This window comes from Dryobates pubescens, chromosome 2, assembly GCF_014839835.1.
Source record: "Dryobates pubescens isolate bDryPub1 chromosome 2, bDryPub1.pri, whole genome shotgun sequence".
Taxonomy (NCBI): Eukaryota; Metazoa; Chordata; class Aves; order Piciformes; family Picidae; genus Dryobates; species Dryobates pubescens.
In genome coordinates, this window is record NC_071613.1 from 2188900 (window position 1) to 2214773 (window position 25874).

The 25874-nt window shown below is 46.7% G+C and overlaps 1 protein-coding gene across 1 annotated transcript in view; it reads left to right on the forward strand.

Annotated features, from left to right (window-relative positions):
* The window catches only part of HHAT (hedgehog acyltransferase), a 140415-nt gene that overhangs the window by 76827 nt on the left and 37714 nt on the right, over positions 1-25874 (forward strand). Inside the window, exon 10 of the mRNA XM_054168725.1 lies at positions 18721-18922. Coding sequence (XP_054024700.1) covers positions 18721-18922 — 202 coding nt within the window. The remainder of the gene's footprint in view (positions 1-18720; positions 18923-25874) is intronic.

Here is a 25874-nt window from a genome sequence, read left to right on the forward strand (position 1 = left end):
GTATCAACAGATCACATAAGCATATTAAGAGTTCTCATACAGGAATACTTAGAAACTTGAAAGTGGACAGCTAGGTCATAATTATTTATGGCTATTTTGCCCAGCATATAAGACAGGAAAATCATTACATCATACATGCAGGATCAGATCTTTATAACATAGAATTTTTGATGTAGGAAATAGTTGCAGCCTAAATCTAATTCCAGAAATTGAAAAAAATGAAATAACATAAATAACATTCAAATTGGGGTCAGAGTGGCTGGAGAGCAGCCAGGCAGAGAGGGACCTGGGGGTACTGGTTGATGGTAGGCTGAACAGGAGCCAGCAGTGTGCCCAGGCAGCCAAGAGGGTAAATGGCATCCTGGCCTGGATCAGGAGCAGTGAGGCCAGCAGGAGCAGGGAAGTCATTGTGCCCTGTACTCAGCACTGGTTAGGCTGCACCTTGAGTCCTGTGTCCAGTTCTTGGCCCCTAAATTTAAGAAGGACATCGGGACACTTGAACGGGTCCAGAGAAGGGCAACAAGGCTGGGGAGGGGTTTGGAGCACAGCCCTGTGAGGAGAGGCTGAGGGAGCTGGGGTTGCTTAGCCTGGAGAGGAGGAGACTCAGGGGAGACCTTCTTGCTGTCTACAACTCCCTGAAGGGAGGTTGTAGCCTGGTGGGGATTGGTCTCTTCTCCCAGGCAACCAGCACCAGAACAAGAGCACACAGTCTCAAGCTGCACCAGGGGAGGTTTAGGCTGGATGTTAGGAAGAAGTTTTTCCCAGAAAGAGAGATTGCCCATTGGAATGTGCTGCCCAGGGAGGTGGTGGAGTCACCATCACTGGAGGTGTTTAGGAAGAGACTGGATGAGGCACTTGGTGCCATGGTTTAGTTGATTAGATGGTGTTGGGTGATAGGTTGGACTTGATGATCTCGAAGTCCTTTTCCAACCTTATTAATTCTATTCTATTCTAAATCTCTGTAGATACATTCTGCTAAATCCAATCTCCAGACTAAGTTAGTGGTGATTTCTTTTTGCCTTGCTGCTCTGCTGTACCCCTGCATCCACAAAACCCACAAATCATGCAAGCATCCAGCGGAAGCATTTGTGTGAATATACATAGAAAAAGAAATACAACCACACACTACTTCAGGCCTTTTTTTGTCTTGAAATGGCACTGAGTTGTAGCATCATCCCTGGACCTATGTAAAGGTCCAGACATCTTGCTGATTCTTCAATCCTTACATTTTGAAAAGGTTTGATTTGGCTAATGTTAGGGGTACCTGGCAATGAAAATTATTGCCAAATTCAGATCCCTGTTCGTCTGAAATTGGAAAGAAATCTTGTTGCCAGTTAAGGATGATAGAGTCTGGCCTGTTGTTACAGGAGCAAATAAACTGATCACAGTTATTACTGCTGTTCACTTTGGTTATAATTTGGTGCATATGCATCAACACAACACTTGTGTTGTCCTTTTGCTTTAGGGTTAACTGATCAAATTAGCAACCTGAACTAATGATTTGGTGTCTGGTGAAGTGTTCCAGGCCATCAGTCATCATTCATGGTTTTTAGCAGTTTCAGCCTGAATCTGCACTCAACTGTCACATTACTGTGCTTAGTGTCTCTTCAACAGTGTTAAAAGTATGCAGGGTAGAATGGACACTGAGGCAATCAGACTTGCCAGATGGTCTTGAAGAGAGGATGGTGGTGCTTGGGGCTATGGTTTAGGGGTTTAAGAAGGACATCGAGATGCTTGAGCGTGTCCAGAGAAGGGCAACAAGACTGGGGAGAGGCCTTGAGCACAGCCCTGTGAGGAGAGGCTGAGGGAGCTGGGGTTGTTTAGCCTGGAGAAGAGGAGGCTCAGGGGTGACCTCATTGCTGTCTACAACTCCCTGAAGGGTGATTCTAGCCAGGAGGGGGTTGGTCGTGGCACTTGGTGCCATGGTCTAGTCATGAGGTCTTGGGTGATAGCTTGGACTTGATGATCTTTGAGGTCTCTTCCAACCTTGGTGATACTGTGATGAGGGTGAGCCTTGTAGAGCAGGGTTATTGGTTGGACTTGGTGATCCCGAGGGTCTTTTCCAGCCTGGATGTTTCTGTGATTCTGTGATGGAGTGGGCTGCTCTTGTAGGACTGGGAGCTCTTTGGTTTATGGAAAAGATGTGAAACAAATGAAGAAGGCTAGCAACACTAATAATCAAATGGGTGAGCAAGGAAAAACAAGAAAGTATCATTTTATGGCTGCTTGACTTCACAACAAACACCAGTAAACTGTACTGTAGAGATGGATCATTATCAATTTCTGGTGGTGGTGTTAAACAAAATATTGGCCATGTAAATAGAATAGAATAGACCAGGTTGGAAGAGACCTTCGACATCATCGTGTCCAACCTATCATCCAACACCACCCAATCAACTAACCCATGGCACCAAGCATCCTGTCAAGCCTCGCCCTGAACACCCCCAGCGACGGCGACTCCACCACCTCCTCAGGCAGCCCATTCCAGTGGGCAATCACTCTCTCTGTGTAAAACTTCCTCCTAACCTCCAGCCTAAACCTCCCCTGGTGCAGCCTGAGACTGTGTCCTCTTGTTCTGGTGCTGGTTGCCTGGGAGAAGAGACCAACTTCCGCCTCACTACAACCTCCCTTCAGGTAGTTGTAGAGGGCAGTAAGGTCACCCCTGAGTCTCCTCCTCTCCAGGCTAAGCAACCCCAGCTCCCTCAGTCTCTCCTCGTAGGGCTTGTGCTCCAAGCCCCTCACCAACCTTGTTGCCCTTCTCTGGACTCGCTCCAGCAAGTCAACCTCCTTCCTAAACTGAGGGGCCCAGAACTGGACACAGTACTCAAGGTGTGGCCTAACCAGTGCAGTGTACAGGGGCAGAATGACCTCCCTGCTCCTGCTGGCCACACTGTTCCTGATGTAGGCCAGGATGCCATTGGCCCTCCTGGCTGCCTGGGCACACTGCAGGCTCATGTTCAGCCTACCGTCAACCAGCACCCCCAGGTCCCTTTCCACCTGACTGCTCTCCAGCCACTCTGACCCCAGCCTGTAGCACTGCCTGGGGTTGTTGTGGCCAATGTGCAGAACCTGGCACTTGGGTGTGTTCAATCTCATGCCCTTGGACTCTGCCCATCTGTCCAGCCTATTGAGGTCCCTCTGCAGAGCCTCTCTACCCTCCAGCAGATCAACTCCTGCCCCCAGCTTGGTGTCATCAGCAAATTTACTGATGATGGACTCAATGCCCTCATCCAGATCATCAATAAAGATGTTAAAGAGCATGGGGCCAGCGCTGATCCTTGGGGCACACCACTAGTGCCTGGCTGCCTGCTGGATGTGGCACCATTCACCACCACTCTCTGGGCTCAGCCTCCAGCCAGTTCCTAACCCATCGCAGTGTGCTCCCATCCAAGCCAGGGGCTGACAGCTTGGCCAGGAGTTTGCTATGGGGAACGGTGTCAAAGGCCTTGCTGAGGTCCAGGTAGACTACATCCACAGCCTGCCCCACATCCAGCAGGCAGTCACCTGATCATAGAAGGAGATCAGGTTGGTCAGGCAGGACCTGCCCTTCCTAAACCCATGCTGGCTGGGCCTGATCCCTTGGCCATCCTCTAAGTGTTGTGTGATTGCACTCAGGATGACCTGCTCCATAATCTTGCCTGGCACTGAGGTCAGGGTGACAGGTCTATAATTCCCTGGCTCATCCAACCGGCCCTTCTTGTGGATGGGCACCACGTTGGCCAGAAATGGAAGCTATTGCAGGAAGCTGTCAACACACTTGACCCCAGACAATTATATTTGGCTTTTTAGTATGCATGACTTCCACCCACATGACAATTATGAGCTCATAATTGAGAAACATGAGGTTTAGGTAAAAGCTGGGTGAGAATGGGAGACTCCTCCTTAACCTGGCTGAGCATTTCTTGTCCACTTCAGGGCAAAGAGTCAATTCACTTGTAAGGGTGTACTGCAAATTCAAGTTCCTTTTCATTGCCTCCTAGCTTTTAATCTCAGGCAGGAGCTGATGGATGGCTGGGAGCTGTGTAAATGCCATACCAGTGCATCGTATTTGACCATGATGCTCTTTAGATTCCCGTTCTGACTTTTGACAGGTTTGATTTTAATTGAGGCTTGTGAGGGAGAACATGCCCATTTAATATTGCTGTTTCAGTTTAACTCCTTGAAGCTGTGTGCTCTTGTGTAGCTGGTTAGCCCAGAGTACTGAGTGCAAGCTGTGAGCACAAGCTGGGTTTGTAGTCTGGTCCCAAACACCACCAGGAATATTTTAGGCAGTTCTTAAGCTGGGTGGGGTTTTCTTGCTCCTGTTTGGTTCCCCCACTGGTGAAGAAAGAGAAAAGGAGTTTGCTTCTCACAGTCTGTTGAAATCTCAAGCAGCAGAAAACAGGAAAAGCAATCACTGGTGGCCCAATGTGTAAACCAGATACTGCCCTGAATACCTTGTAGGGAATGTTATGAAAGCACACCAACAGGAAGACTTCTAACAGTCTTGATGGTCTCTAACTTCTTTTCTAGACTTTCTGGCCTACATCTGTACTTCCCAGTTTTAAAGCAGGTTTGTTGGTTCACTTTGGGACTTTTCATGAAGATCAATTCTCTTATCAGTCATTGTTTGATCTCTTTCTAACAAACAAACTACCCTTAGAGAACTGGGCAGAGATACAGCTAAGTGTTGCAGGAGGATAAGAAGATTTGTGTACATTTTCTACTTAACTTTCTGTGAGACCCTAACTGACTTTTAATTTTTTTTCCCCTGACAGGCTTTTACCATTCCCTGACCATGAATACTTTTTCCCCATTTGTTCCCCCTCTGTACATATATATTTAAACTTCTGGCTGTAGGTACAGCATTTCTCAAGGATTACCTTTGCATTCTGATAATTTTGCTGTGTGTGTAAAAATAACTGCCACTGCCACAGCAAACTCCTGGCCAAGCTGTCAGCCCCTGGCTTGGACAGCAGCACTCTGAGCTGGGTTGGGAACTGGCTGGAGGCTGAGCCCAGAGAGTGGTGGTGAATGGTGCCACAGCCAGCTGGCAGCCAGGCACTAGTGGTGTCCCCCAAGGATCAGTGCTGGGCCCCAGCCTGTTCAGTATCTTTATTGATGATCTGGATGAGGGGGTTGAGTCAGTCATCAGTAAATTTGCAGATGACACCAAGCTGGGGGCAGGAGTTGATCTGCTGGAGAGTAGAGAGGGTATGCAGAGGGACCTCGACAGGCTGGACAGATGGGCAGAGTCCAAGGGCATGAGATTGAACACATCCAAGTGCTGGGTTCTGCACATTGGCCACAACAACCCCATGCAGAGCTACAGGCTGGGTCAGAGTGGCTGAGAGCAGCCAGGCAGAAAGGGACCTGGGGGTGCTGGTGGACAGCAGCTAAACATGAGCCAGCAGTGTGCCCAGGCAACCAAGAAGGCCAATGGCATCCTGGCCTGCATCAGGAACAGTGTCCAGTGTCCAGTTCTGGGTCACTCAGTTTAAGAAGGACATTGAGACACTTGAACGTGTCCAGAGAAGGGCAATGAGGCTGGGGAGAGGCCTTGGGCACAGCCCTGTGAGGAGAGGCTGAGGGAGCTGGAGTTGCTTAGCCTGGAGAAGAGGAGGCTCAGGGGAGACCTCATTGCTCTCTACAACTACCTGAAAGGTGGTTGTAGCCATGTGGGGGCTGGTCTCTTCTCCCACGCATCCACCAACAGAACAAGAGGACACAGTCTCAAGCTGTGCCAGGGGAGGTTTAGGCTGGATGTTAGGAGAAAGTTCATCCCAGAGAGAGTTGTTAGCCATTGGAATGTGCTGCCCAGGGAGGTGGTGGAGTCACCATCCCTGGAGGTGTTCAAGAGGGGATTGGATGTGGCACTTGAAGCCATGGTTTAGTTAGTCATGAGGTTTTGGGTGACAGGTTGGACTTGATGATCTTTGAGGCCTTTTCCAACCTTATCGATTCTATGTTGCTGGCTGGTTTTAAGAGAGTGTGGCTTTCTTTACAAATGAGAAAGGAATGAGATCATAGTTAGTTATTTGAAGGGACTACTTAAAGAAAAGTAAATATTTCCCTTTACCCTGCTTAATGAAATTCAATATGCATTCTGAATTGTATAACAATTTGGCCTGGTAGATCAGGATATACTCTACATCAGAGAGGATTTAATTCTGCTGGTCTTTGAATGGCTGCAGAGTGTATGGATGTTCTTTGTACAATCTTAATGTAAGTCATCCCTTCTTTGCCTTGACATCTCACTGCCCTGACTGTATTTTATAAATAGCCTTTTCCCAGAACTGCAGACAGTATATTCTAAGAAATGAGAGCTCAGGAGGAGTGAGTGAATTACTGAGCTTGGAATCATGTCAGAAGCCTAACTCTTCAAACTGTGTGCACATGCCTCTTGGAGGAATATATAATGCTACTCAATATTTAAGCAGGTAGATTGAGATTCATCAAGTTTCCTGCAATATTTAAGCAGTCTCTTCTATATTTCTGCTTTTCATTAATTACATGTCCTCACTTTGTCTCAGGGATGCATTTAAAACATGTTTTGTTGCTGCTGGTTTATAATACAAAGGTAGTAATGCTTAGACTCTTCACTGCCTTTGGTGCTTTGGATCTTGAATGTCATCATAGAACATTAGGGGTTGGAAGAGACCTCAAAAGATTATCGAGTGCAACCCACCTGCTAAAGCAGGATCACCTAATGTAAGTCACACAGGAATGTGTCCAGGTGGTTTTTTAATACCTTCAGAGAAGGAGACTCCACAACCTCTCTGGGCAGCCTGTTCCAGTGTTCTGTCACCCTCACAGTGAAAAGGTTTTTCCTTATGTTCGCATGGAACCTCCTGTGCTCCGGCTTGCACCCATTGCCACTCATCCTATCATTCAACATCACTGGGAAGAGCCTGGCTCCATCCAGGGTTCTTCCCAGAAAGAGAGATTGGCCATTGGAATGTGCTGCCCAGGGAGGGGGTGGAGTCACCATCCCTGGAGGTGTTTAAGAGGAGACTGGATGGGGAGCTTGGTGCCATGGTTTAGTTGATTGGATAGTGCTGGGTGATAGGTTGGACTCAGTGATCTCGAAGGTCTTTTCCAACCTGGTTAATTCTATTCTATTCTATTCTATTCTATTCTATTCTATTCTATTCTATTCTATTCTATCCTCCTGACACTCACCCTTTATATATTTGTAAACATTAATGAGGTCACCCTTCAGTTCCCTCTTCTCCAAACTGAAGAGACCCAGCCTTTCCTCATAAGGGAGATGTTCCACTCCTTTTAATCATCTTTGTGGCTCTTCACTGGGCTCTTTCAAGCAGTTCCCTAACAGTTATTCTGGTCTCACATGAAAAAAAACAACCAAAAAGTCAGTTCAAAGTCTTCTGATGCCTTGGTTTCTGCTTGTCTATAGAACTATGGCCTATATCAGGAATAGTGTGGCCCGCAGGGGCAGGGAAATCATTCTGTCCCTGTGCTTGGCACTGGTTAGGCCACACCTTGAGTCCTGTGTCCAGTTCTGGGCCCCTCAGTTTAGGAAAGATGTTGAGTTGCTGGAATATGTCCAGAGAAGGAGCTGGGGAGGAGTTTGGAGCACAGCCCTGTGAGGAGAGGCTGCGGGAGCTGGGGTTGCTTAGCCTGGAGAAGAGGAGGCTCAGGGGAGACCTTATTGCTCTCTACAACTCCCTGAAGGGAGATTGTAGCCAGGTGGGGGTTGGTCTCTTCTCCCAGGCACCCAGCACCAGAACAAGAGGACACAGTCTCAAGCTGTGCCAGGGGAGGTTTAAGCTGGATGTTAGGAAGAAGTTCTTCCCAGAAAGAGAGATTGGCCATTGGGATGTGCTGCCCAGGGAGGTGGTGGAGTCCCCATCCCTGGAGGTGTTCAAGAGGGGATTGGATGTGGCACTTGGTGCCATGGTTTAGTTGACTGGATGGTGTTGGGCAGTGAGTTGGACTCAATGATCTCTGAGGTCTTTTCCAACCTGGTTAATTCTGTGCTATTCTATGCAGCCCAGTGAGGCAGAAGTATTGCCTGCTTTGGTGAAGCTGCTGCAGTCTGTGTGTATTAACAAAGGCCTTGGGACATGCATGTATGCAAAATTGTATATAAATGCAAAAAAAAAGAATCATCAAGCTCTTCACAAAGGAATCTGAAGATTAAACAATCTGCTAGCTCTGCAATGTCTGTTTCTCACCTTTCTTTAAGCAAAAATATTTTAATAAGGGAAATCATTTCAATTTGATAGCAGTGGCTGCATTTCATGCACCCCTTTGTGAGAGGCATTCTAGAAAAGGTAGCTGTTAAGTGCAGGATGATGAGTGTATTTTACATATGTGAATTCAAAGATGCAGATGGATCTGAATTTTGTCTGCTGTATCTGCCATATTAAGATTAGCAGGATGGCTAAATAGCTTCTCCTATGGAATTTGAAGCAGCTTTCTAAGAAGGAGGAGAAGCTGTAGTATTTTATTCTTGGCATGGTCAAAGCATCGAATGTGCTTAACGGTTTTTCACTAACTGAACCACAAATAGTTCAATATCTGCAGTCACACAGAGAGGAAGAATTGGCCCCTGCTGCTTCAGCTGTGGTTGAAAACTACTGCAAAATGTGCTGTTGTGAATGCACACTTATGATGAGAGGGGAAAAGGCAAGGCAAGAGATTTGCTGGGAGAAGTTCATTTGTGTAAGAAAATCATGCCTGTGCAGCTTCTGGTGCAGATATGTAGAGCTCTGAATCTTGAGCTGGGCCCTCCAGTGAAAGAGTTAGGAGAAGTAAAGAAAATGAGGGGGGAAAAATCATTTTGTTCATGTTGTTGCTTATGCATTTTATGTAATGATTCTTGATGGCACAGTGAGCAATTCCTGTTGCAGAAAGCAGCACTGGGATTTCTGTGTCTGTCTGGTTAGTGCCCTAGCCACAGCCCTGTGGGGGTTTTGTTGTTTTGTTGATTTTTTTTCCCCCTTGCATATTCACTCTTTGAATCTCATTTTCTTTTCTGCCTGGTGGCAACCTGGTAACAGACAGCTGGAGAGCTCCTCTGGGAGACAAGATGTGTCGGTCTCCTTAGCACAGAGCCTGACCTCTGCTATTTTATAAGCAAAGAGTGACAGTGCTATTAATAAATACCTCCTCCAGCTGGGTTTTCAAAGGAGTGTAGCCTGATTGCTGTGCTTCGTGCTTAGCTTAGATATTATCAGCACATGGTAGGTGTATTGTGACTATCAGGAATCAATTAGACCCCTGAGGGGACTTAAGAACAGCTTCAGGTTGCTGTGCAGATTCTACATAAGAAGAGAACCTGCTTCTAAGCTCCATAAGCCAGCTGGGGCCATGGACCCCTACAGCCCAGTAGCTGAGCTCTGTGTTGTTTTGGCAACAACAAATAGAATGGAATGGAATGGAATGGAATGGAATGGAATGGAACGGAACGGAACGGAATGGAATGGAACGGAATGGAATAGAATAGAATAGAATAGAATAGAATAGAATAGAATAGAATAGAATAGAATAGAATAGAATAGAATAAACCAGGTTGGAAAATACCTCAGAGATCATCGAGTCCAGCCAATCACCCAGCACCATCTAATCACCCAAATCATGGCCCCAAGTGCCTCGTCCAGTCTCTTCCTAAACACCTCCAGAGCTCACAGGAGCCTGCAATGCAGCTGGACCTAACTACAATATTTAATAAAAAGAGATTTCAGCATAGAATCATAGAATCAGTAAGGTTGGAAAATACCTCAGAGATCATCAAGTCCAACCTATCACCCAACACCTCATGACTAACTAAACCATGGCACCAAGTGCCACATCCAATCCCTTTTTGAACACCTACAGGGAGAGTGACTCCACCACCTCCCTGGGCAGCACATTCCAATGGCCAATCTCTCTTTCTGGGAAAAACTTCTTCCTAACATCCAGCCTAAACCTCCCCTGGCACAGATTGAGGCTGAAGGATTTAAGGGAAAAAAAGAGGCTGTATCACCTTTGGAAGGAGGGGAAGGCTTCTCGAGGTATGTTTAAGGAAGTGGTTAGACTATGTAGGAATAAAATTAGAGAGGCAAAGGCCCAGTTGGAACTGAAGCTGGCCACCTCTGTGAAAGATAATAAAAAGCAATTTTACAAATATATCAATGCTAAAAAGAAGGGCAAGAAGAACCTCCACTCCTTACTGGACCTGGAGGGGAACATGGTGACCAAAGATGAGGAAAAGGCTGAGGTCCTGAACACCTTCTTTGCCTCAATGTTTAACAGCAAGGTAGGAGTCCAGGATGAGTGGCCTCCTGAGCTGGGTAATAGGGTCGGGGAGCAGTGTAATGCCCCAGAAATCCATGAGGAATTAGTCCGGGACCTGCTGAGCTACTTGGACACCCATAAGTCCGTGGGACCGGATGGGATCCATCCTAGGGTGCTGAGAGAGCTGGCAGATGAGCTGGCCAAGCCGCTCTCCATCATTTTCCTCCAGTCCTGGCTCACTGGAGAGGTCCCAGGTGACTGGAAACTGGCCAATGTGGTCCCCATCCACAAGAAGGGACGGATGGAGGAACCTGGAAACTCCAGGTCTGGCAGCCTGACCTCAGTGCCAGGGAAAGTGATGGAGCAGATTATCCTGGCGGCAATAACTGCGCACCTGAAGGATGGCCAAGGGCTCAGGTCCAGCCAGCATGGATTTAGGAAGGGCAGGTCCTGCCTCTCCAACCTGATCTCCTTCTATGATCAGGTGACCCGTCTGGTGGATGTGGGGAGGCCTGTGGATGTAGTCTATCTGGACTTCAGCAAGGCCTTTGACACCGTCCCCCACAGTAAACTGCTGGCTAAGCTGTCAGCTCGTGGTTTGGACCACAACACTCTGTGCTGGGTTAGGAACTGGCTGGAGGGCCGAGCCCAGAGAGTGGTGGTGAATGGTGCCACATCCGGCTGGCGGCCAGTCACCAGTGGCGTCCCCCAGGGATCAGTGCTGGGCCCCATCCTCTTTAACATCTTCATTGATGATCTGGATGAGGGGGTTGAGTCAGTCATCAGCAAGTTTGCAGATGACACCAAGTTGGGAACAGATGTTAGTCAGTTAGAGGGTAGAAAGGCTCTGCAGAGGGACCTCGACTGACTGGACAGATGGGCAGAGTCCAATGGGATGGCATTTAATAAGTCCAAGTGCCAGGTGCTGCACTTTGGCCACAGCAACCCCATGCAGAGCTACAGGCTGGGGTCAGAGTGGCTGGAGAGCTGCCAAACAGAGAGGGACCTGGGGGTGCTGATTGACACCTGCCTAAACATGAGCCAGCAGTGTGCCCAGGTGGCCAAGAAGGCCAATGGCATCCTGGCCTGTATTAGGAATAGTGTGGCCAGCAGGAGCAGGGAGGTCATTGTGCCCCTGGACTCTGCATTGGTTAGGCCACACCTTGAGTACTGTGTCCAGTTCTGGGCCCCTCAGTTTAGGAAGGACATCGAGACACTTGAACGTGTCCAGAGAAGGGCAACAAGGCTGGGGAGAGGCCTTGAGCACAGCCCTGTGAGGAGAGGCTGAGGGAGCTGGGGTTGTTTAGCCTGGAGAAGAGAAGGATCAGAGGCGACCTCATTGCCCTCTACAACTACCTGAAGGGTGGTTGTAGCCAGGTGGGGGTTGGTCTCTTCTCCCAGGCAACCAGCACCAGAACAAGGGGACACAGTCTCAAGTTGTGTCAGGGGAGGTTTAGACTCGAGGTGAGGAAAAAGTTCTTCACTGAGCGAGTCGTTCGTCATTGGAATGTGCTGCCCAGGGAGGTGGTGGAGTCGCCGTCCCTGGAGGTGTTCAAGGGGAGATTGGACGTGGCACTTGGTGCCATGGTCTAGTTGTGAGGTCTGTTGGAACAGGTTGGACTTGATGATCCTTGGGGTCTCTTCCAACCTTAGTTACTGTGATACTGTGATACTGTGATACTGTGTCCTCTTGTTCTGGTGCTGGTTGCCTGGGAGAAGAGACCAACCCTCACCTGGCTACAACCTCCCTTCAGGGAGTTGTAGACAGCAAGAAGGTCTCCCCTGAGCCTCCTCTTCTCCAGGCTAAGCAACCCCAGCTCCCTCAGCCTCTCCTCACAGGGCTGTGCTCCAGACCCCTCCCCAGCTTTGTTGCCCTTCTCTGGACACCTTCCAGCACCTCAACATCTTTCCTAAACTGAGGGGCCCAGAACTGGACACAGGGCTCAAGGTGTGGCCTAACCAGTGCTGAGTACAGGGCAGAATGACTTCCCTGCTCCTGCTGGCCACACTGTTCCTGATGCAGGCCAGGATGCCATTGGCCTTCTTGGCTGCCTGGGCACACTGCAGGCTCATGTTCAGCCTATCATCCACCAGTAACCCCAGGTCCCTCTCTACCTGGCCGCTCTCCAGCCACTCTGACCCCAGCCTGTAGCACTGCCTGGGGTTGTTGTGGCCAATGTGTAGAACCTGGCACTTGGATGTGTTCAATCTCATGCCCTTGGACTTTGCCCAACTGTCCAGCCTGTCAAGGTCCCTCTGGAGTTTTTACTGCCAGCAAAAATGCTGAGGCCTTGGTTTAGACTCAGCAATTTAACCAGTCTTTCAGCAGTTTCATCACCTGGGTTTCCGTTGTGACCAAAGGTAGTTGAGTAGTAGTTCTACCTTGGACTGCAAACAGGTGGTGGCAAGGAGAGTTTCTTTCTTTCCTAGATGTGGCTAAGAGAACATTAAACACAGCAGTCCACCAGTAATGAGACTTTTTCTATTAAAAGGAGATATTATGATTTAGATTAAAATTTAATTTGAAATAAATTAATCTCTTTGAAAAGATGAGCTGCCTTGGAAGAATGAATTCCAAATGATGTGTTCAAACTGGGAGTACCCCAGTTATCTGCCCTTTGATGGAAGAGACTTGGCTCAGATAATTTTTTTGTGTTGAATTCAGTGGAAGATAAAAATACATTAGAATAGAATAGAATAGAATAGAATAGAATAGAATAGAATAGAATAGAATAGAATAGAATAGGTGTCCAACCTATCACCCAACACCACCTAATCAACTAACTCGTGGCACCAAGCACCCTATCAAGTCTCCTCCTGAACACCTCCAGTGATGGTGACTCCACCACCTCCCCAGGCAGCCCATTCCAATGGGCAATCACTCTCTCTGTGTAGAACTTCTTCCTAACCTCCAGCCTAAACCTCCCCTGGTGCAGCCTGAGACTGTGTCCTCATGTTCTGGTGCTGGCTGCCTGGGAGAAGAGACCAACCTCTGCCTGTCTACACCCTCCCTTCAGGGAGTTGTAGAGAGCAAGAAGGTCACCCCTGAGCCTCCTCCTCTCCAGGCTAAGCAACCCCAGCTCCCTCAGCCTCTCCTCATAGGAATTGTGTTCCAAACCCCTCAACAACTTTGTTGCTCTTCTCTGGACACCTTGCAGGAAGTCAACCTCCTTCCTAAACTGAGGGGCCCAGAACTGGACACAGTACTCAAGGTGTGGCCTAACCAGTGCAGTGTACAGGGGCAGAATGACCTCCCTGCTCCTGCTGGCCACACTGTTCCTGATGCAGGCCAGGATGCCATTGGCCCTCTTAGCTGCCTGGGCACACTGCAGGCTCATGTTCAGCCTACCATCCACCAGTAACCCCAGGTCCCTCTCTACCTGGCTGCTCTCCAGCCACTCTGACCCCAGCCTGTAGCTCTGCATGGGGTTGTTGTGGCCAATGTGCAGAACCCGGCACTTGGATGTGTTCAATCTCATGCCCTTGGACTCTAATTAATTAATTAATTAATCATAAATTAAGATAAAGTTGTGGTACATTGCTCCACATCTTTCCACTAGAGGCTGCCTTCCTTGTACATGTGTGGTCTGCTTATGAGCTGGTAAGAAATTCTGCTCTGAGGATGTTGCTTTGGATTGTGTTGGTCTGCCAGGAGGACCCATGATGACTTTTATGTGCTAACAGTCCCTGAAGTGGGGCGGTTGAGCTTCTCCATGGATTTTCTGTGATTACAGATGGAAATAGTCTTTAAAAATGCATGGAAGCTTAAGATGAGATATTGTTATGTAATGCTTTGATGCATCAGATCAGTGTGCTCCATCTGTGTAAACCCTGAGTTTCTAACTGCAGTACAGAAAGACTATAGGGTAGTTGGAGGGTAGATGATAGCATTGTTGAGAAGGGGAAAAAATTGGAAGTGTGAAGATACATAAGGTATTTTGCCCCTTAATCTCTTTCTCTCTGTCTCACTCCATCCCTCCTCACTTTGTCAGTGAACTGGAGGAAAGAGCAAATTTCCTAAATGTGCTGTGAGAGGCTCCTTTTCTTCCCCATCCCTCTGAGGGGGTGTGAGCAGGGGGCTGTGTGAGGTTGAGCTGCTGGCTGCCTTTAAACCACAACACATTGTTAATTACAGAGCATATTTTGTGCCATAAATGATAATACAGAAGTGGTATGTTTCTTCTATCTTCTGGTTTAGTAATACTAATCACTGGATTGCTCTCCCTCAGCTTTAGTTTAAATGCAGCTTTCTGTAATCAAATGAGTGTGTTTCTGATGAGCACACAGGTTTCTGGTTTTCTGGTGAACACTAAGGGCAACCAGGCTGGTGAGAGGCCTCGAGCACAGCCCTGTGAGGAGAGGCTGAGGGAGCTGGGGTGGTTTAGCCTGGAGAAGAGGAGGCTCAGGGGAGACCTCATTGCTCTCTACAACTCGCTGAAGGGAGGTTGCAGCCAGGTGGGGGTTGGTCTCTTCTCCCAGGCAGCCAGCACCAGAACAAGAGGACACAGTCTCAAATTGTGCCAGGGGAGGTTCAGGCTGGAGGTGAGGAGAAAGTTCTTCACTGAGAGAGTTGTTAGCCATTGGAATGTGCTGCCCAGGGAGGTGGTGGAGTCACCATCCCTGGAGGTGTTCAAGAGGGGATTGGACGTGGCACTTGGTGCCATGGTTTAGTCATGAGGTCTGTGGTGACAGGTTGGACTCGATGATCTTTGAGGTCTCTTCCAACCTTGGTGGTACTGCGATTCTGTTTTGAGAATTTAGATTCTAAACTATCATGATGCTTGAAAATAAGCGGTATGCATTTTTGTAACTAGAAAGGGCTCTTGTGGTGCTTTTGTAAGACAGATTTGGTTGTATCAGAGAGCTCAGGGTGGCTGGCATGGAGCCAGGATCTGGCCCTGGCTGCATGCCATTGGAATGGCCTATTGCTTGTCCACAGGCCTGAATGTAAGCCCAAGAACATGACATGGATATGATGTGCATGGATGATGAGCTAGCAATATTTTTTCCCTGATGTATTCTGTAATGTAACAATGAATTTTTCCACAGATTTTTCTGCATAACTCCACAGAAACACACAGAATTGCTCCTCATGCTTCCTGAAGGAAATAATATCTCCCTGTCCTTTGTACATGCTTTAAAATTGCCAATGGGAATAACCAGACAAGAGAAGGCAAGACCACACAATCTGAGGGCAGTCAGTGCCCTTGTGACAGGGAATGGCAGCCAACCTCCTTGTCCATTCTCTCATGGTAGCTATCAGGGAAGGAGAGAGGGAATAGAATAGAATAGAATAGAATAGAATAGAATAGAATAGAATAGAATAGAAATAGAATAGAATAGAATAGAATAGAATAGAATAGAATAGAATAGAATAGAATAGAATAGAATAGAATAGAATAGAATAGAATAGAATTAACCAGGTTGGAAAAGACCTTTGAGATCATCAAGTCCAACCTATTACCCAACAGCATCTAATCAAATAAACCATGGCACCAATCGACCCATCCAGTCTCCTCTTAAACAGCTCCAGGGATGGTGACTCCACCACCTCCCTGGGCAGCACATCCCAATGGCCAATCTCTCTTTCTGGGAAGAACTTCTTCCTAACATCCAGCCTAAACCTCCCCTGATGCAGCTTGAGACGGTATTGCTTTCCACTTTGCATTTTTCCTCTGGGATGGAAGGTTGAAATGTTGCTAGTGATTGTGACTTCTTTTGGCTTCTGTCCTACTTCAGAAAGGTCTTCACAAAGAGGGCACAAGTAAGTCCTCAGTTGCATGACTGCCATGGGCCTCACAATTTCACTGACCTTGAACATATGCCAGAATTACGAGTTATTGCTGCTCAATTATTTAGGTGGTGTTGTTAAACACTACAAACCAGGAAGCAGCCTATTTTACTCTGCACAGTAATCTGAAGGCCACTCAGCCCAACCTCAGATGAGCTGCAATTGCAAATGAACAAACTGGTGCTACTGAGCCATATCTTTCAGAACTGGTAGAGGATGCCTGTGCTGGCAAGGTGGCTGGTGCCTACCCAACAGCTCTGTGTCAGTGCAGGGAAAAAGACTGTGCAAAACTCAGAGCTATGTCTGCAGTGAAATCTAACTTTTGTGCCATGAATTTTACCCAGAACCCTGTGAGGTCAGGAGAAAGGTTTCCATAGAGCTTAGGGAAAGGTCTGGATGATCAGGTAGTGAGGTGGATTGGGAACTGGTTGAAGGAAAGAAGTCAGAGTTTTGGTCAATGGACTGGAGACCTGTATCTAGTGGAATCCCTCAGGGTCAGTACTGGGACCAGTACTATTCAGTACATTCAGCAACGACCTGGATGAGGGAACAGAGAGCACTGTCAGCAAGTTTGCTGTTGGCACAAAACTGTGTGGAGTGGCTGACACACCGGAGGGTTGTGCTGCCATTCAGTGAGACTTAGGCAGGTTGGAGAGCTGAATGAAATTGAACAAGGGCAAGTGTCGAGTTTTGCACCTGGGAAAGAGCAACCCCAGGTATCAGTGTAAGTTGGGGACTGACCTGTTGGAGTGCAGTACAGAGAAGAGAGACTTGGGGGTCCTGGTGCACAGAAGGATGACCATGAGCCAGCAATGTGCTCTTGTGGCCAAGAAGGCCAATGCCATTCTGGGGTGTATTAGAAGGGGTGTGGCCAGTAGATCGAGAGAGGTTCTCCTCCCCCTCTACTCTGCCCTGGTGAGGCTGCATTGAGAATTGTGTCCAGTTCTGGGCTCCTCAGTTCAGGAAGGACAGGGAATGGCTTTAAAGAGTCCAGCACAGAGCCACAAAAATGATTAAGGGAGTGGAACATCTGCCTCATGAGGAAAGGCTGAGGGAGCTGGGGCTCTTTAGTTTGGAGAGGAGGAGATTAAGGAGTGACCTCATTAATGTGTATAAATATGTAAATGGTGAGTGCTGAGAGGCTGGAGCCAGGCTCTTCTCGGTGGTGCCCAATGTCAGGACAAGGGGCAGTGGGTGGAAGTTGAGGCATAGGAAGTTCCATTCAACCATAAGGATAATATTTTCACTGTGAGGGTGACAGAGGCCTGGAACAGGATGCCCGAGGAGGTTGTGGAGTCTCCTCTGGAGATATTCAAAACCCATCTGGGTGCATTCATGTGTGACCTGGTATAGGTGATGCTGCTCTGGCAGTGGGGTTGGACTGGATGAGCTTTCGAGGTCTCTTCCAGCCTTTAACATTCTGTGATTCTGTGAAGATCTCCATCACAGAGCTGTGTCCCTTTGAGGATGTCTGGGTTACCTTTAGATGTTGCATTTCAGTGAATGTGTGACAGAGTGAGCTTTGCTGAGAGTGACAGGACCAGCGATGTCCTATTTTGGGCTCCTCTGAGTGGAAGCTCTGTGTAACAAGGTGCAGCCATGCTTGCAGGGTTGCAGGGGCACCGAGGCGTTCCTCTCAGGGCTGTGGTTTATCAACTGTGGAGCAGGACTGCCAGCCCTCCCCCAGCCAGCCTGTGAGGGGAACTGATACTGACAATGGGCCCTGCCTAAAAATCAAAACAATCAAGCCTTTAAAAAGGGAAAGGGAAGGTGTTGGAAAACTGTCCTAAAAGGGGATGAGCTTCTTGGGGTACTGGTTGATGGTAGGCTGAACATGAGCCTGCAGTGTGCCCAGGCAGCCAAGAGGGCCAATGGTATCCTGGCCTGCATCAGGAACAGTGTGGCCAGCAGGAGCAGGGAGGTCATTCTGCCCCTGTACACTGCACTGGTTAGGCCACACCTTGAGTGCTGTGTCCAGTTCTGGGCCCCTCCGTGTAGGAAAGATGTTGAGTTGCTGGAAGGTGTCCAGAGAAGGGCAACAAAGCTGGGGAGGGGTCTGGAGCACAGCCCTGTGAGGAGAGGCTGAGGGAGCTGGGGTTGCTTAGCCTGGAGAAAAGGTGGCTCAGGGGAGACCTTCTTGCTGTCTACAACTCCCTGAAGGGAGGTTGTAGCCAGGTGGAGGTTGGTCTCTCCTCCCAGGCAACCAGCACCAGAACAAGAGGACACAGTCTCAAGCTGTGCCAGGGGAGGTTTAGGCTGGATGTTAGGAAGAAATTCTTCATAGAGAGAGTGATTGGCCATTGGAATGTGCTGCCCAGGGAGGTGGTGGAGTCACAATCACTGGAGGTGTTTAGGAAGAGACTGATGAGGCACTTGGTGCCATGGTTTAGTTGATTAGATGGTGTTGGGTGATAGGTTGGACTTGATGATCTCAAAGGTCTTTTCCAACCTGGTTCATTCTACTCTATTCTATTCTTTATATTTGCCTAAGGCAGAAATTTCCTGGCCACAAACCTGCCTTTTTGCCAGCTAGTGTGCTCACATACTTCATGCAGTGGTCTACAGCTTTGTCAAAACTGGGGCAAACTCTGTAAATAAGTAATTCATCAATTTTTTTTTAAGCCACAAATTTCTTTTTGCAGTGGACATTTCTCTGAGATTCCTGTGAGACCTCTAATATCATTGCTTATCTGTTGTTTCACCTACAGGTACATCTATGTTCCAATGGGAGGATCTCAGTCCAGTCTGCTGGGAATGCTGTTTTCCACAGGCCTGACTTTTGCCTTCGTAAGCTATTGGCATGGAGGACAGAGTTACCTGTGGTACTGGGGCACCCTTAATTGGCTTGGAGTGATTGTGGAAAATGGAGTCAAGGGGATACTTTCTATTTCACTTATCCAAGATTTAATTGTGAGTTAAATCTCTCTGCATCTCATGTTCTTGTTTTCTGTATCTGTGCTCCTCTGAACTTCTTGGTTAGTGGTTTGGTTTAATGTAGATTAAAAGTCACTGGATAACAGATGGAGACTTGATAGGGTGATTGGTTTAGTTGATTAGGTGGGGTTGGATGATGGGTTGGATGTGATGATCTTGGAGGTCTCTTCCAACCTGGTCTATTCTATTCTATTCTATTCTATTCTATTCTATTCTATTCTATTCTATTCTATTCTATTCCATTCCATTCCATTCCATTCCATTCCATTCCACTCTATTCTATTCCATTCCATTCCATTCCATTCCATTCCATTCCATTCCATTCCATTCTATTCTATTCTATTCTATTCTATTCTATTCTATTCTATTCTATTCTATTCCATTCTATTCCGTTCCATTCCATTCCATTCCATTCCATTCCATTCCATTCCATTCCAGATAGCATTCCCGTGCCCACCTGTATGGTAAGCCATACAACTAGAGTTTTGCAAAGCATCAGCAAAGCAAGCACTGAACTATGCATGGTCTTAAAAGCTTCCTCTGCAGTCCTAGATTAAGCAGCTGCTTGTCATGTTGTATATATATGTCTGAAGAGAAGCCAGTTTTAACATTTGTATTCTGATTTCACTCAGGATGGTCTTAAAATATTCATCTTCACTAAAATTAGGAGTGTATATTTCTAACCATGTGTTTCCTGGAAAATGAGTGTGTAGCAGCTGCTTGCATCTGGGAAGAAGTTTATACTGGGAAATCTTATGCCACTGAAGAGCCAAATAAAGAAAATACTCTTTCACTGTGGAAGGCTCTGATATTTTCACTTTACTTTTATTGTTGACCTTCATGCTGTCATTTCCAAAGGGAAAAGAAAATATCCTTTAAATGAAATAATGTAAAAAGTGCTATTTTAATTGTGATGGTAATTTTTAGTTTGCAGGTTTGCTCACTATTAAACCCCAGGTCTTCTAACAACTGTTTGTAAGAATAAGTATTTCCTTTGTCTTACATCTTTACTAGTGATAAGTGCACAGAACTCATGCTCCTCTATAATGCTGTGGTGATGACTCACTCTGCAGCCTGATTGCGTCCTGATGCTCAAGTAATTATGTTTGTTCTCCATCCCCCCCATCTCAGTTTTCCCTATTGTGTCATCTCATGTGTGGCAAATGATACAGCCAAGTAATTTAGTAGCCAATAACAGCAAGTGCTGCATTATATCATCCAACTGTCCGTCACTGCAAATTCAGTGATGGTCTGCGAGCAGCTTTTTTCCTGCCTGGAGAACAAGTTTATCAGATCCATTAATCCTCCCTCTAGGGTGAAACTGAGCTTCACCCGCCATCTGAACGGCTGCAGACCTTTGTCTCTGGGCTGTAAGACAACATCATTTTTTAGGCATCTAGCTTTTTGAGGAGATACCAGTGTAGGGACTTTCTATATGTAATGTCATTGTATTAGAAATTTTGGAAGAACTCTTGAGGAATGAAGTGCTTCAAACCCACACTTAGTTGCAGTTACAGTTAATCAGTGCTGCCAATAGGGTTCTTTCTCAGAGAAATTAACTCCCAAGTGCATTTTGCCCCTTTCCTCCCCTTTGTTTTCATCCAGTGATTTTATAGGTCTATCCAGTATCTTCCACGTCTCCCTTGTTTTCCATTGTTGTTTGGAAACCTGGGTGTAGGCCTTCCTTAGCAAACAATTTCACATCTTTCCCTGAAGTACTTCTGAACCAATCATTTTAACATGAATAGTTTTGGCATGTGAATTAGTGCATTAGGCAGATCTTGCTGCGTCTGGTTATGGCTGAGTTGTTCTGTGCCTTGTGCACCGAAGGTTTCTCTATCTGCACTAACATGAGCTGCGGTCTTGCAAACAACCCTCCCTGCTCTCTCCTCACTCTTCTATCCCGTTTTCTTCTTGAGCACTGGTAATAGAGAGCAGATCAGTAGTTAGACTTTGACCCTTCCTTATCAAGATTGGAGTATCACATTTGAAATTCCTTATTGTGTCATATAAATTTTCTTCTCCCTTATAATCTGGCTTTTAGAAGCATTCCCATACTCCTGTCTCAGTCAAAGGTGTGCTGGAAGCCTTGTCACTGTGGCATTGAGAAGCCCATTCTAGGGGATGGGGGTTTTTCACTTAAATTTCATCTGTTGACAAGCTGAAATCTTTTGCATTCTTGTGCTTCACTCACTTTCTGTCTTGGCTCTTGAAGGCTATTTTTGAACAGGAAAGTTTATTTTTGGTCCAGAATTGCAGATGAGTTTCTGGGGAAAGCACAAAGCACAGGTTTAGGCTTTTCTTAACCTATTCTATTTACCAAGCTCCCTCAGACAATGTTAAAGTTAATTTACATAATTCAGTTGAGGAGGAGGAGGTGTTTAATTAGTAAAATGGTTAAAAAAATGAATCTTGAAGACTATGCTGAATTTTAACTTTGCTCTATTTTTAAAGTTGAGTTGACCACAAGGTACTGCAGGAATTGCATCAAGACTGCTGCTTTTTTCCCCCCCTCATTATGTTGTCTCCAGTTCTCCTGCAAAAGGAAGATTCAGACCTCTACATAAAGCATATTTGAGCCTTGTCCTTCACTGAATCCTTGCACTAAGAACATGTATAAAAAGAATTGGACCCTATATTTATGCAGATTTTATGGTAGTTTAAACCTCAGCACTTGAAACCCAGCCAGTATGGGTGAATAACACTTCTGTAGCAGTCTGACAGGTTTTAAATGCCATCTTGGGCATATTGAGCTAGAGTGAACAAAGAAGCCTGGATGTTATTTCTGAGAAGTAAAATCAGCAAATAATCAAATATTTACTGAAAACAGCACATTTCCTGACTCAGAGAATTGTACTGGTTACAAACCAGTGCCTGGCTTCCAGATTTCAGCTGCAGAAGATGCCCTTCTTATGTACTTTCCAGCTTATGCTGCTCTAACTTCCATAGTTCAGTGACTTGAGTTATGAAAAGATCTCAGTGTATCTTCTCTTTCCCTTCTCTTTAGGTATCAATAAATTAGAGATGAATTAAGTAAAGTTGTCTTTTCATTAAAACATTATACATAAACGAAAAATTTGGTGCCTGATAAGCTAGGGAATACCTGGGAAATTAATATTAAACTGAAGAAGCTTCATTGGGATTTAATCAGCTTGGGTGGGGGGGGTTGTTGTTGGTTTTTCTTAGGAGTTATTTTAGACTAGACTAGGCTAGACTAGACTAGACTAGACTAGGATAGAATAAACCAGGTTGGAGATCATCATGTCTAACCTATCATCCAACACCACCTAATCAACTAAACCATGGCACCAAGCACCCCATCCAGTCTCTTCCTAAACATCTCCAGTGATGGTGACTCCACCACCTCCCTGGGCAGCCCATTCCAAAGGGCAATCACTCTCTGTGTAGAACTTCCTCCTAACCTCCAGCCTAAACCTCCCCTGGTGCAGCCTCAGACTGTGTCCTCTTGTTCTAGTGATGGTTGCCTGGGAGAAGACACCAACCTCTGCCTGTCTACAACCCCCCTTAAGGTAGTTGTAGAGAGCAATAAGGTCACCCCTGAGTCTCCTCCTCTTCAGGCTAAGCAACCCCAGCTCCCTCAATCTCTCCTCACAGGGCTGTGTTGCAAACCCCTCACCAACTTGTTGCCCTTCTCTGGACACCTTCCAGCAACTCAACATCTTTCCTAAACTGAGGGGCCCAGAACTGGACACAGTACTTGAGATGTGGCCTAACCAGTGCAGTGTACAGGGGCAGAATGACCTCCCTGCTCCTGCTGGCCACACTGTTCCTGATGCAGGCCAGGATGCCATTGGCCCTCCTGGCTGCCTGGGCACACTGCAGGCTCATGTTCAGCCTACCATCAACCAGCACCCCCAGGTCCCTCTCTGCCTGACTGCTCTCCAGCCACTCTGACCCCAGCCTGTAGCACTGCATGGGGTTGTTGTGGCCAATGTGCAGCACCCGGCACTTGGATGTGTTCAATCTCATGCCCTTGGCCTCTGCCCTTCTGTCCAGCCTGTTGAGGTCCCTCTGCAGAGCCTCTCCACCCTCCAGCAGATCAACTCCTGCCCCCAGCTTGGTGTCATCTGCAAATTTACTGATGATGGACTCAATGCCCTCATCCAGATCATCAATAAAGATGTTAAAGAGCATGGGGCCAGCGCTGATCTTTGGGCTATTTAGAGCAAAGTAGTGCTTTGTTGCAGTGATTCCATATTAATTTCTTACAGATACAGACAGACTCCAGTTGTTCAAAATCAATGGACAGGCTGAAACCTGGACATAGAATTTGTATTGACTTTTTGTAACTGATGCATTGGGTTGCTGAAAGAAAATACCAGCGGCTATCATTCTCCTACTGATTTAATTTTTCCCCCCTTCTTTTTTTCCTTAAAGAAGTCAAGAAATAGATCAGAAGAAGAAATTAGATCTTGGCATAAAAATAGTTTTGGAATTATTTAAAACTTGGACTCAGTAACAACAGCTTTAAAAAAAAAATTAACTTTTTCGGCAAGAAATGTTTGGAAACCATCCAGAAGGGGACAGAATTGTCAGAGTGTTAGTGTTTGAATCTCAAATGAAACAGCAACATTTGTTTGAGTTCTTTGTGTGTAAAGTGAAATCATGTAATTGAGCCTGGGAATAATTTTTGGTTAATTGAGACTTACAGGTCTCTCTTCTAAAAATAATGCTGTGATGAATTTCTAGTTTCAGATCTTATTTCTAAATTATTTAGTAAGAATCTAAATACATCATAATTCAATTTGGGAACCCAACTAATTTGAAGACTGACTTAAAATTTTAGAGCGATTTGCACAATCCTTGTGAGTAGCTCAGTCTTTTTAAAGTACAAAGTACTTTGGTTTCTACATTCTCATTTACAGCTGTAACAAGGTTCACTAATTGTCTTTTCCAGTGCCATGTAATTTCCTTCCCAATCCCCTTTGGCAAAAGAGGAAATATTTTGCATGATACATAGAATAGAATAGAATAGAATAGAATAGAATAGAATAGAATAGAATAGAATAGAATAGAATAGAATAGACCAGGTTGGAAGAGACCTTCAAGATCATCGTGTCCAACCTATCATGCAACACCACCTAATCAACTAACCCATGGCACCAAGCACCCTATCAAGTCTCCTCCTGAACACCTCCAGTGATGGTGACTCCACCACCTCCTCAGGCAGCCCATTCCAATGGGCAATCACTCTCTCTGTGTAGAACTTCCTCCTAACCTCCAGCCTAAACCTCCCCTGGCAGCCTGAGACTGTGTCCTCTTGTTCTAGTGCTGGTTGCCTGGGAGAAGAGACCAACCTCTGCCTGTCTACAACCTCCCTTCAGGTAGTTGTAGAGAGCAATAAGGTCACCCCTGAGTCTCCTCTTCTCCAGGCTAAGCAACCCCAGCTCCCTCAGTCTCTCCTCACAGGGCTGTGTTACAAACCCCTCACCAACTTTGTTGCCCTTCTCTGGACACCTTCCAGCAAGTCAACCTCCTTCCTAAACTGAGGGGCCCAGAACTGGACACAGTACTTGAGGTGTGGCCTAACCAGTGCAGTGTACAGGGGCAGAATGACCTCCCTGCTCCTGCTGGCCACACTATTTCTGATGCAGGCCTGAACACCTCCAGTGATGGTGACTCCACCACCTCCTCGGGCAGCCCATTCCAATGGGCAATCACTCTCTCTGTGTAAAACTTCCTCCTAATTGTGCTAGATTACATTGGGTGAGTGCCTTACATTTCCACCCCTCACCCCGCCAGAAGAATGGACTCCCTGCATTTGTCACTCTAGTTAAAATATCACCATTGGTCTGAGTATCAAGGGTGCAATGAATGGCAACCGGAATCCTCAGCTTTGCAGAGAATAAAACTGAAAATATCATTCCAAAAGTTGAGTGTGGTGATGATTTTTTGGTCCTTTTTTTCCCCCTATATAATTTTGTTTGTTCTCTTTCTTCTACTAAGTGCATTTCACCTGGCACTTATTCAGAATAAATTATGCATTATGCAGTGATCTTGCAGACAGCTGGTCTGAAGTGTAGAAAGGTACTGATTGGTGAGCCTGACCTCTGGATTGACTCTGATTCAACAGAGAATTAAGCTGATTGACAGCTGCCTAAACATGAGCCAGCAGTGTGCCCAGGTGGCCAAGAGGGCCAATGGCATCCTGACCTGTATTAGGAATAGTGTGGCCAGCAGGAGTAGGGAGGTCATTGTGCCCCTGGACTCTGCATTGGTTAGGCCACACCTTGAGTCCTGTGTCCAGTTCTGGGCCCCTCAGTTTAAGAAGGACATTGTAACACTTGAAGGTGTCCAGAGAAGGGCAACAAGGCTGGGGAGAGGCCTTGAGCACAGCCCTGTGAGGAGAGGCTGAGGGAGCTGGGGTTGCTTAGCCTGGAGAAGAGAAGGATCAGGGGAGACCTCATTGCCCTCTACAACTACCTGAAGGGTGGTTGTAGCCATGTGGGGGTTGGTCTCTTCTCCCAGGCAACCAGCACAAGAACAAGGGGACACAGTCTCAAGCTGTGCCAGGGGAGGTTTAGACTCAAGGTGAAGAGAAAGTTCTTCACTGAGCGAGTCGTTCGTCATTGGAATGTGCTGCCCAGGGAGGTGGTGGAGTCGCCGTCCCTGGAGGTGTTCAAGGGGAGATTGGACGTGGCACTTGGTGCCATGGTCTAGTCGTGAGGTCTGTTGGGACAGGTTGGACTTGATGATCCTTGGGGTCTCTTCCAACATTAGTTATACTGTGATACTGTGATACTGTGATACTGTGATTTGGCAGCTCTCTGATATTGAAGGGGGAAAGGTTTGATTTCTCTTTCTGCCTTTCCTTGAAGTTTCACTGTGCCTTCCTGCTGGAATCTTTGTTGAGCCCACCTAGCTCTCTACTCCAGCAGAAATCTTTACTTCCTCTGGTTCTTGTATT